This window comes from Rhopalosiphum maidis, chromosome 4 (genome assembly GCF_003676215.2).
Source record: "Rhopalosiphum maidis isolate BTI-1 chromosome 4, ASM367621v3, whole genome shotgun sequence".
Taxonomy (NCBI): Eukaryota; Metazoa; Arthropoda; class Insecta; order Hemiptera; family Aphididae; genus Rhopalosiphum; species Rhopalosiphum maidis.
Window position 1 is genome coordinate 48,227,575 of NC_040880.1, and position 12,734 is coordinate 48,240,308.

At 29.8% G+C, this 12,734-nt stretch overlaps 1 protein-coding gene across 2 annotated transcripts; it reads right to left on the minus strand.

The window, feature by feature from the left end:
• Nucleotides 1-4,749: 4,749 nt before the first annotated feature.
• On the minus strand, nt 4,750-12,300 carry LOC113556183 (basigin). Of its 2 annotated transcripts, XM_026960987.1 has the most exons (8): nt 11,340-12,300; nt 9,386-9,655; nt 8,798-8,921; nt 8,555-8,727; nt 7,845-7,955; nt 7,588-7,770; nt 7,387-7,522; nt 4,750-7,010 (listed from the first exon to the last, which is right to left on the minus strand). In XM_026960987.1, exons 1-8 carry the CDS (start codon nt 11,419-11,421, stop codon nt 6,962-6,964), a joined length of 1,128 nt encoding a protein of 375 aa, XP_026816788.1. In that variant the 5' UTR covers nt 11,422-12,300; the 3' UTR covers nt 4,750-6,961. The 2 variants fall into 2 exon arrangements, with proteins under 2 accessions (XP_026816788.1, XP_026816787.1); XM_026960986.1 differs by lacking the exon at nt 9,386-9,655 and having other exon boundaries at nt 11,340-12,293.
• Between the last annotated feature and the right edge of the window lie 434 nt (nt 12,301-12,734).

The following is a 12,734-nucleotide window of genomic DNA, read 5'->3' on the forward strand; positions in this document are numbered from 1 at the left end:
ATTAGCGGATTACAAAGAACATATTATTTATCAGGTGACTCTAAACCACGGCCCAGTTGCACATTTTAACTGGCCCACCAATTTTAGTATATAATCAAAAAACAAAAAATATTATATTATTTATCATTTTTTTTTTATTTTAGCTTTCTTACGAAAAGCAATATTGTTTTATTTATGTCATTACAATCCTAGAAAAATTTTAAATTGTAAATATCTATAATTAATTAATTTTAATTATGTAAATGACTTATAGACAAGTAAAAAAAAAGATTTGAAGTTTAATTACCCGTTTAAATTATGAATACCTTATTAGACAAACATTATTGTAATTATTAAACGGCGTTTTGTGTAGACACTTACTAACTACACTATCACAGTCTTGAATCCTTTATTTTCTCGTATCCTCTCATAATTTATTATTATATGATATGTTTCAATAAAAAATCTATCACACCTTTTATAGATCGGCTATTCACGTGCCCATATTTTATTAAAATTTAATACTTTTAAATAATTTCAATATAATATAAAATTGTATTGATCCTACCAACTTAAGTAAACTATTAATTGTTAACAAATTTGAGTCCTGAAACACATCTACCTACATAAATAATTATAGCAATGTTTATATTTAACGTTTAGTTATTTATATATAAATTGTATTAATTTTAATGTTAAATACTTAGTGTATAAATCAAAATTAAGTGAACATACATACATAATGCTTAAGTATTTCATGTACCAACAAACGCTGATGTAGTATCTCGTTAAAAAAACATTTGTGAATACAATAATTGTAATTTCAAACCGTTTTTAATTTCTCAAAAGAAAATTACAGATAGCCAAGTCGTACACATTTTAAGCAAAACTTAGCGTAAAAATATTCAGTAGCAATATGGAGACCTTGGCCACACTTATTTTGGGACGTCTTTACTACCTACTAGATAATTAAAATATTAAACGTAGTTTTCGCATGATGAGCCAATTATAAATACGTGTGTTACGAGTGTATATGACTGTAAACTTAAATAATATATTTAAATGTATACAGACAATTTTGTATTTAGTGGAGGTGCCCTCCATGGTGGACATTCCAGACTTGAAAAAATAGCCTAATGTATTAGTATTTTACTTATGCCTATCAAATATTTATATCCAAACTACAAAAATGAATTTAATTTTATTAGATCTTACGACATGTTTCAAGGTGTATTTTGAACACCCCCTCTCCCTCCAAAAAAAATCACTCAAATTACGCCACTGCCCAATACCTATAGGTATAATAAAGTAGGCTATGCTCTAAAGAGTCTAAAAGTAGGTACTATGCAAAATATATACACACAATTAAAGGTAAGTAATATTAAAAATATAATAACTTAAACTATACAAATCTAATTACGACTTGACAACTTAAGTGCAAACAAATTGCATTGTAAAATTAAATTTAAATTGTATATATTCATTTCAATACAGGTTTAAATTATAATATAAAATATGTACGGGTTAAGTATTATAACTTAATCATCAAGAGTGATATATAGCACTGCATGTATTATTGTATTGTATAATATATACCTAATATAAGTACCTATTCTGTCTTATTATCTTATTGTGTGCCTATAGTTAGGTATATAGTAGTATAGTGTACCTACTGACGAAGTTTTTATTTTACTTTTAATCTAGAATCAGCGATTTATTTAACTCAATTTAAGCACGTACAAATACTTATACAATATCAGTTTTTCATTTTTGTATAATTAAAAAGAAACAATACCTGCGGAATAAGAATAAAGGGTGCAAATTAATTGTTTTCCAAGAAGCAAGAGAGCGGCACCATTAAAAAAATAATAAACTTTTAAATGAACGTAGTTATTTTAATTATTTGTTGTCATTAAAAGACTTCATAAAAGGATGGGAGGTGTTAAATTAACACTGTTAATGACAGCAACTTCGCAACTACCTACAATACAATTTAGTATATATAGTTATAGGTACTTAACATACAGCATAGCAAACCAGTAGATATAATTATATATTTGTTTATATATATAATATATGACTACACGTTTTTAGTAGAAACTTTCTAACACACGTTAGGAATAAAATAGGCGAGTTGTTATTTTATTTTTTTTTGCTATTTTTATATAAAAATAAAAAAGCTGTTCAAATCAAAACTTGTTTTACACGGTACAGAAATAGTAAAACAATAATATGTAATAATAAATACAACAATATTGTTAATTAACAATAAAACTGTAGGGATCAAAGCTATTATTTTGAAATAAAAAAAAAACTTTTTGAAAAGTAATAAAGATAGTACCTTCAATCTTCATAGTAGTATCCTTTACTCCTGTGGATTATTGATTTATAAACCAAATTGGATCCTATAATCCTTACCTATATTAGGAAAAAAGTATGCCCAAAGTATATCTCAAATTAATTACTTGCAAAAAACAGCTCTCATAGTTAGATACATTATTTTTACAGTCAAGCCCAAATTAAGATAATTTTAAGCCCAGGGCCAAACATTTTAGGAGCTCATAATTATAATCAAAATATTGGTGACTCACATATAAAAATATTTCAGACAAAAAAAATTATATTTATAAATTTATTTCTTACTTATAGATTCTGAACGGAGTAATAAATGTATTGATTTTACAATGTGTTTTATTTTTGACTGTAATCACGTTTTGGAGTAGTAATAGTGCTTTGATTTTTGACTTCAGCCCCTCTTTGAAAATAAAATTGAATTTAGTTGGTAATTTGAGGGGAGGGGGGGTCAAATTATTTTTCAAAAGCGTCAGGAAAAACCCTGAAAAAGTAACGGAAAACGGGAATTTTTACGTATAATCACTTTTTTGATTTTGCTGTAACTTATAAACAAATCATTATAAATACTTGAAATTTTTACCAAATGTTTATATTAGCGTTATTTATTTACGATTAAATTCTCAAAATATTTAGAATTTTTTAATTTATTTATAGGCCATTGAAATTTTCGATTTTTTTAAATTTTTTTTCTTGAGATGCGATAAAAAGTTTTTTAATTTAATAAAAGGTTTATTATAAATTTTTCTTGTTGTAGAAAAAAAAAATCAAAAATCGTTAGTCACAATTTTTGTTTATAAGCATTAAAAGTACAAATGTTTACAAAATATGTTAAAATCGCGAAAATTTGGAAGTTGAAAATTCATAAAATTTTTGTAATTTATATCTAAGGTTAAAAAACCCAACATAAAGTTCTCCATAACTATTTCTTCAAATAACAATAAAAAAAAACTCTAGCGTCAATATAGAAAAAATTTTATGAGCGTATGAAATTTATTTTTTTACGAAATCGAATAAAATAACGATATACTACAAATTACAATTTAAATATAGGTAATAAATAATAATTTAATATATCCTACTAATTATCATAGACTTACAAATCATCTCCGTTCAGAATCGTTTTTCGTGAACAATGATACCTTTCATTGCATTCAAATTTAACACATCCATTATAGCGACCTATTCATCTCTTTGTCTACTATACAGCAGAGCGATATCCACTTGCCCACCTTTTTTAAATATAAAAATAAAAATTTTATTCGTATAAATAATTGTACATGTTTCTTTAGATATGCGAAGTATACCATTATTATATCCAAATATTTCTGATTTAATAAAAAAATGAAACGTACCATTCGTCAGGGGCCCACTATTTTTTGATATCCGTTGTGAGTCCGAGGATGTCCCCCCCCCCTGTTAATCCGGGCTTGTTTACAGTCCCCACATTTTTTTCAAGTGGTGCCTGCCAAAGTCCAACAATCATATTCTTAAATTATATTTTTAAAAAACTATAAATAAATACCTAACTCAATTGATGGTTGACAAAGAAAAATATTGTAGATTATATAAGTACTCATCTCTACGTACACAAAAATTGGGTAAATTACAATATTATTTATTATAAGTCGAATTATATCGAGGAACAACAACTTTATTTTACACTTTTTATTCCAATATATTTTAAGCATTAGAAATAGTTATTATTTAAGTATAATACTTAATCACTAGTCACTACAACGCTCAAATAGTTTAATAACATATAGATATAATAAATATTATTATAAATTATAACATAAATTAAGAATAGTTAGGTATGTTTCAAAACGTTCCTACAGTAGTCAAAAGTATCCCTACATAGTATGCACTTTACATAAATATCGCGTTATTAAAGTTATAATAAATTGCAAGTGATGAATACTATATAGTAATGTATCAACTAAATAAAATGCGAAGAATAATAAATACATTCGAATCCGTGCCGAATATATTACATTTATGTATTTACATAAATCCAGTCATGGGCACGCAATCTAACACAGTCTGTTGGAAAATTAATACTTACCAATTGTTTTTATGCTTATGTAATTATAACATAGCGTGTATAGCTTCAGCGGCTTACACAAGGGGTGGGGTTGCAAGGTGTTCAATACTCAGTTTGGCTTTTTTTACGAAGTATATTAAAACGTGGAAATGTTTTTTTTACAAATATAAATATAATAAATTGTATAGAATATACTTATTTTTTATTTTTAATAACCAGAGGAGTTAGGGAGTGTTATAAAAACCCCATCCTCTTCAAATTGGAAATTTCTGTGTACGCCGCTGTATAGCTTTATCGAACTATTATTGACATACATACAAGGAAAACACGAGAAAAAAGGTAGTTGAAACTCGGATGAAATAAATAAATAATCATTAAATAACAACAACTGTACTTACTATATTTCTATTTTTTTTTTTTTTTTAAGTAAAAATGACAATAGAAACATTAAGGCTCAAGGACATATTGGGTAAACACGTTTCTAACATATTCACGTGTTTAAATCATTGATTTCGCACCACTGAACTCAGTCCGTATTTGTCCGAATTATAACTCGGAAAAAAATTAATAACATATGGCAGTGCACTCTAGTGGCACACGAACAGAAACGGTAATATTGACGTTTCAGATCGCAAGACCACACCCTGAAATTTTTTAACAAATTTCTTAGGGTAAGGGCACTAGGGCATTAACCATCAATTATTAATATAATCGCCAAATAAACTAATTTACATTTTTTTAATTTTTACATATTTGTTTACATTTAAAGAAACTATTTACCCAGAATGTCTTAATACTTATTGAAATTACAATTTGTACGATTATTTTGAGCCGCTAAAGCCAACTATTTTATTTATTTTAATAGTGAATTTGCTATAGTGGTAGAATTATTAATGGATATTATATTATATTTTTCAAAAAAAAAAAATTATATTATGTTATTATATATACTATATAATAATAATAATATTTAACATTATCTTAAAATTACAAAGAAAAAAATTTGTCATACATGAGAATTGTTGGTTCTGAAAATTAAAGCCGTTGGCAGTGTTTAATTTTTGATCAGAAACACGTTTGTACATACAAGATAGAAATTAAAGAAGGTGTAGTTTAAATTTATTTAACAACAACCCCCTCCTCCAAGAATACTTTTTTAATTGAATTCTACCACATTATAAGTTATCTGAATTGTAGGTATAATTAAAAAAAAAGCATTTATTAAACGGCGTCATTAGTGAAATATTCATAAAATACAAGAAGGTGTGGACAAGTGGAGAAATAATAACTTGTTATAACTATGAAATTAATTATTTAATGCTAACAATATTTTTTTTAATTTTAACAAATTCTACAAATATAACACTGAATAAATAATAAAAAGGTCTTACGAGTAACAAATAAGATGGTTCACACCAATATATAGGAAATAAAATATTAACGTTTCATATCTCTCTTTCTGGTGTCAAAAAATTGATTGTAATGTCACTACGTTAATAGGCTTAAATTAGTTATGTTTTGAAGAAAGTTTTTTAAATTTCATTACAACAATTTAACAACAAGCAGTGACATTATATATATATTACATAATAATAAACATAATTTTATACGATCATATACGATTTAAACTTAATTTATGCTTATTGCTAAAAATAAATTTCCAACTGGGCAACTTTCAAATTTGATAAGCACCCTTAATATACTAGTTATAAATAAAATAAACCACTTATAAGTAGAATAATAATAAATATATATTGCTGGGGGGACAGAGGAAGTAATTATTATTAAATTAGACGAAAAAGTGAAATTGTTAGAAATAAAATCAGCGTGTAATACTCTATCATAATACTAACCTACGAATAAGTAACTCACATTATATTTTTTTTTTTTTAACAACACTTTTATTATAAGCTACCTATAAAATAAATCTATGACCAGAATTAAAGTAGTTTACTTTTAGTTAAACGATAGGATAAATTTAATATTATTACGAACTGAAGGAATAAACATTTATTGAGCATTAAATGCAATATTTTCAGGCTTGTAAAAGCGCAGTAAACTTAAGATTTGGATAAGTTAGGCATGATAACATTGAAATTTTAACAAATCATTGAGGTTAACAGGCAGGGAGGGGGCGATTACTGTATTTTATTAATAAAATAAAAACACACATCAACTTTGGTAAAAAAAATAATAATAAAAAATAAAATAAAATAATATTAATAATAATAACACAACAAAATACGGAGAACAAATGATTTGCACAATGAGCCTAAATTTGTTTATACAATACAGCTAGTATACCATTATTGAACCTGAATTATTCCCATAACGTGTGGGAAAACATTCAATTTCATTTTTTATGGAGTAAAAAATACAATAAGCAGTAAGTATAACACTGTTTCAGCTGGACCAAAACAACAATTAGCTGTTTTCATTTAGTTATTTGTTAACAACTATGATAAATTTTTTTCTAAAAACATAAATAAAAATTGGTCTGGCAAACCTAATGCATCTGTATCTAAAACTTTATTCCTTACTTATGACCTTTGTTTAAAATGTGTTATTATTCATTTAACTGTCAAATTATTTCCGGTGTCGTACATCACCACCGCTGTGGTCATTAGCATTGTTTCTGAAATAGGTAATAAAAAAAAATGAATACAATATTACAGTATTTAAAAAAAGTGTAATCTTCAAAGATTAACATATTATCATTATGTAAGGTATAATATTATGTCATGAAATGTATATCTAATCAGAATTTGCAACAATAAAAACTTAATACATTAATCTTTACAAAACACCAGAATTCTTGTAATAGCCAAGCTTTAAGGTCATATCATAAGATTGTTTAAAAAAACAGTATTTACCATTATTATGACTAAACGATTACACTACATTTATAGCCCATTAGTTTAAATCTAAATTAAGACTAATTTAAATGGTAAAAAAAACTAAGGTTTCTTTAAAATATAATCCAATGTATAAATCAAGCTCATCTTACTTACGTCTCTGGCCCTTGGTCTGTGTCACTTTCCTCAAATTCGGCCTTGTTACGTTTCTTCTCATATATAAATATAACCAAACACAGAAGGATCACTTCAACACAAATACCCAAGAATGGCCACAATGCTGCCATTTTGTCTATGACATAAATAAAAACCAATCAAATGAAACAAACATTCACTTTTTAATATTTTAGTTATTACCTTTAATGCGCACGTAAGAAGCAGCAGAGTTTACAGGTTCAAAGACAACAGTATTCTTTCCACTGCAGATGAAATTTCCTCTATCTTTCATTGTTATCGGATCCAAAACTAAGATGGCATTGGAAATATTCTTTTTGTTAGGTAAAAATTTAATATGTTCAGAAGGCACAAGAGTGGTATTTTCTAAAATAAAAATGTATTAACAGATAGTTTCATATTAGAAATATAAAAAAAATTATAATTTTTCCTATACTTACCAAATTTCCAACTAACTTCTGGTGTAGGTACACCATATACAATACATTCCAATTCCATTTTTTCACCCTCAATAAATGTAGCTGTTTTTGGCAGTTTCATGTAAGGCTTTACTATAAAAATAAAACGTCTTATGCATTTTTTATCAAACTCAATAAAATAAAAATAATTATATGCTATCAAAATTTTAATTTTAAAGCAGTGAATTTATTAAATCTCTTAAGGGGGCATACAGGAGATTAAATTCTTATAATATTGAAATCAAAAATAGATGAGTATTAAGTCAATAAAAGTTAATAACAGAATATTAAAGTAAAAGTGGTTAAATAGATTATAATAGTAGAGATAGCAAAACATGATGAAAGTAACATTTTATACAATACAAGAGTGTATGACAAGAATGTTTAAACAAATACAAAACACTAATAAAGAATAAACACTTTTAAAGTGCATACTTCAAAAACAAAATCTTATTAAGAGCAAACAATTTTAATCTTAACTTAATACGAGATAACTATTTGTTAATTTATAATAATATATTTAAAATATATAATAAATTAAATTTATATTTTAAAATATATTATAATGTATCTATCACTGTGTTCCCACTTTAACTAGGTAGACAAGTTATTTATTTTATGTTCAATAAAAATAAGATTTAAAAAATAGAAAAAACATTTAATTAAAATATCATAAAAAATAATATACTAACAGACAACATTGAACACCTTCTTGTCAATAAGATTATTATTTGAATTGAATAAGCTGCATGTATACTGGCCAGCATCGCTTTCAATAAAACGATTAACTACCAGAGTGTTTTCAGACACATCAATGTGATGTGGGTCTTCAGAATCAGTTGTTATTTGATTGTCACCTTTAAACCTAAAAATTAATTTTTATTAAATATTTATTTATAATAAAAAGTACAGATAACTAAAATGTATATACTAACCACTTCCATATGTACTTTGGATCTTGAGTGCCATCAATATTACAATTAAGTATTAGTTTGCTTTTATATTCACCTATTTTATACTTATCGCCGTAGTCATAATTTGCTTTTATAGTTACTTGAGCTAAAACAAAATTATAAACAAAGAAATGAATACCTAGTAAAAAATTATTGGTTGTTGTTTTATAGGATATTTTAGATAAAATGAATATCTAACATATAGGTCGTTAAAATTGGATTTTAAACAACATAATATACAAATTACATATTATTATAATATTATATGCATTAGTAAAAAAATAAATCATATGAATGTCTGAAAGGTTTAATGTTTTATATAAATGTATGTATATTTTATATCAAATGCAAAATCTATATAACAAATAATGCAAACAATAAAAAACCAACAACAGTAATGGGTTAATACCTAACACAATGATAAATCTAATCTATATGAGATGTCGCAGTATACTGGAAAGTGTGTCTAGTCGCAATAGTTAATTTATATGCGAGCCTAAAATGAAGCGAGGCGAACCGGTCCGGGCACATGGACATTTATTTTAAAAGCTCATCATAGCCGGCACGTACCGGTAACCACATATAGTACATGAAACTTGTTGTACTGTGTTGTGCATCGATAGGCACCCGAATGCATCGAAGATGCAGAATTGGCCGTAACCGTGGATAATAACATACTGTCACCAGTTACTGCTTCGCTGATATTGAAGTGTTCATCAGTAACCAGGGTTTGACCATCCTTTTGCCATTTTATGACTTGGAACATTGACACACGACATGTTATCTTAAATGGTTCGCCTTCTCTCACTGTTGTATTACCCTCGTAACTGGGTTCATCAGCTAAGTAGTCCAATTTTGTTTCCGAAACAAACAAACATATTTTTCATACCCCATAGCCACGAACAATTTAAATAAACAAATTAACAAAAACTAAATAATCAAGAGTTATTATAGCTGTGCTTAATAATTTAATTATTGAATACATGGCATAAAAACTTTATCACAGTATATATTTATATGTTTAAGTAATTTAAGCATACCTACACTTATAAAAACAGACTAAATTACTATAATCTTCCTAGACATCACATCAACTACTTAAATATACATATTTTATATTTTTAATTAAGTTTATATGTATTTAAACTATGACATAAGAAAACTGTGAAGTATCTTAATTTAAACTTTCTTTGATTATATTACATTGTGTGTTTAGTAACTAAAAAAAAAAACTTATTTATTGTAATATCAGTTGTAAAAATGTATAGATAATAAGTAGGTACTATTGAAATTATTTTAATTTATATATAAATACCTATTATTATGTATACCAGTGTTTATCTTTAATTTTATACTTTCTATAGGTAGGTAAATTTGTATACTTTGTGTTAATAAGTTAATAAGAAAATAAATACGCATAAGTAATAAAATTAATTGACCTATGTCAAACTATTATTAAAAGATTATCTTATTAAGATAATATTAATATAAAATACATTGAAATAAATTATTAATTTAGATACCTAACATTTAAAATATTTGATTATTATTAGGGACCTAATAACTTATTCATTATTAATGAAAATGTAATTTCAGCTTTTTTATTGAACATTTTTCACTTATATAATGTGTATACAGTAAAACCGATGACAGTTTTAAACAACACCTAATGTATTTCTCCGTTTTAAGGAGACTAAAACAAACAGAATACAGGTTATTTGAGGTTGTTGCTACTTTTCGTTGTAAGGAGATTTCTACCTTATAAAAGATCAGTCCTAAGGAGGTTTTACTGTACCAAATAGAAATATCTAATTGAATAACAGATTAAAGTAATCAAGTCGTAGCACACCACCCACCAGCATCTTATGTATAGGTAATAGTAGATAAAGAAATTACACACTTGGTCATTAATATCTAGTACCTATATTATTGTATACATACATAGATATATTTCTTTCTTTAAAATTAGGTAGTAGGTATCTGAAACCATTTTAAATTAAATTGACATACCTACTTGAAGACTGTATAAATTGATAGTTTCGACATTGTGATAGGCAACAAATTGTTTGATTTTTTAGTTCAATTTATGATATCATAGAAATCTATTGTACCTACACATTTAAACCAAAGCTGTTTAAAATTTGGATAGGAGTAGGCACAGGTTATGATGTATTGTGCAACACAATCAATTTGAAACCATACAGGGACTATTACGAGCGTTGACGATCAGCACAAATATTAGAACATATAAACAAGTCGTGGACAGGTGGCGGCATTACGACGAGACAACTCGAGACGTTACGAGTCACAAACCGGACCATAAGAGAATAAGATTTGTACTGGGAGGGAGGTGGGAGATCGTGGTGTTAAACTTACAGCAAACCACCAAAAAGTGGTACCCATCGAACATTTTAAACCATTTGTTTATTTTATTTATTTATTTTGGAACGGCGCGGGTAAAGCGGGTAACGCCCTTACCCTAAGCACAGTAACTGCAAATCGACGTAAAAACAAAGAAACGTACCCAAGACCCTGGAGGGCCCGAAATCCAACAGGGCGCAGAAAACGACGCTGTACACAACGACGCTGAGCGAATTCCAGCACATAATTCCGGATACGTTTTCCCGGGTATGGGTCGGCCGAATTTCTCAGCAAATCACTCTAAAACGATCGCACTGGCCTTCTACTCGTCGCAGCCACCGCCACCGTCGCGCTCTTGGTCGTCGTCGTCGTCGTCGTCGCCGCCGCCGCCACCACCGCCGCCGCCGCCGTCTTGATCGCCGTAGCCGTAGCCGTGATCGACGCTGTGAAGGTCTTCGTCACCGTCGCCGAACGTCGACCCGAAAGTATTTAAACGAAAAAAACCACGACACCCACGCGAGTACACAAATCACGTATAAGTACCTACGTGTATATGTAAAAAAAATAAAAACAAAAAATTATTAATTTTTACTCGGTCACACGCACGACAACTCACGACGACTAGAGTGATGTAGTGTCGGTGTGTGTGTATGTGTGTGTGTGTGTGTGTACGCGTGTGTGTTGTTCGGTGCGCGTGTATGCGTATGAAAAACCGTACGGACTACGGACGCCCGCGCGCGCGGAATTAAAAAGGCGATATTATTCGGCGGACCGTGTATGAGTGAATGTGTGTTGGTGAGTGAGTGAGTGTGTGTGTGAGTGGGACAGTGTGTGTGTGGAACGTACGACTGCCCGTACAGTGTGTACAGCGGCTAGTGGAACGTATGTGTGTGTGACTGAGTGAACGAGTTTGTGAGTGAGCGAGCGCATACGTATGTGACGTGTGTCTGTGTGTCTGTGTGTGTGAGTGTGTATTACGGTGTTCAGTCGTCGGAGAGAGGTAAAATAGGCTAAAAATTTCCTTGTGCCCCGCGGAACAGGGCCGACAGAAAATAACTCGAAGGGAGAGAAGAGACGACGACACACACGCACAGATGCGGCGACAGAGAGAGAGCGACTACGGGGCCGCCGTCATTGACTCGACGTTGGTGCGACCGAGACGGCCAAACTCACCGCTGCGGCGGCGGCGGCGCCCTGTCGTATTGATTTGCCGCCGCTCCACGCCCCGCCCTGCACCGCGACAGCGTAATAGTCGCGTAGCCGCTATAGCCGCCGCCGCCGCCACCGTCGCCGGGCGCTCGACAGTGGTACCGCGGTCGCCGGATCGAAATTATTCGCACGAGACGCGGCGGAAAACACCGCATCCGCCCCGGGTACGGCCCCTACGGTCTCGCGCCGAAATTTCCTACACAGTTTTTCCGTTTTTTCCGACCGGCGAGCTCTTCCCCACCGTTGCCGCCGAAGTCGCCGACCTCGAAATTCGACCGGAGAGCCGCTCGCCCCACCATGTGCATGTGTTCGCGAACCACCTCCCGGGCTCTGCCGCCGCCCATCCCTT

What these genes read in the sequence shown, in the direction of transcription:
- LOC113556183 (XM_026960987.1), bottom strand. Translation starts at nt 11,421, where the DNA reads ATGTGCTGGAATTCGCTCAGCGTCGTTGTGTACAGCGTCGTTTTCTGC. An exon ending in CGGGCCCTCCAGGGTCTTGG is followed by an intron (nt 9,656 to 11,339) that starts GTACGTTTCTTT and finishes TGGACTACTTAG; the next exon opens with CTGATGAACCCAGTTACGAG. An exon ending in TTCTTACGTGCGCATTAAAG is followed by an intron (nt 7,523 to 7,587) that starts GTAATAACTAAA and finishes TTTATGTCATAG; the next exon opens with ACAAAATGGCAGCATTGTGG.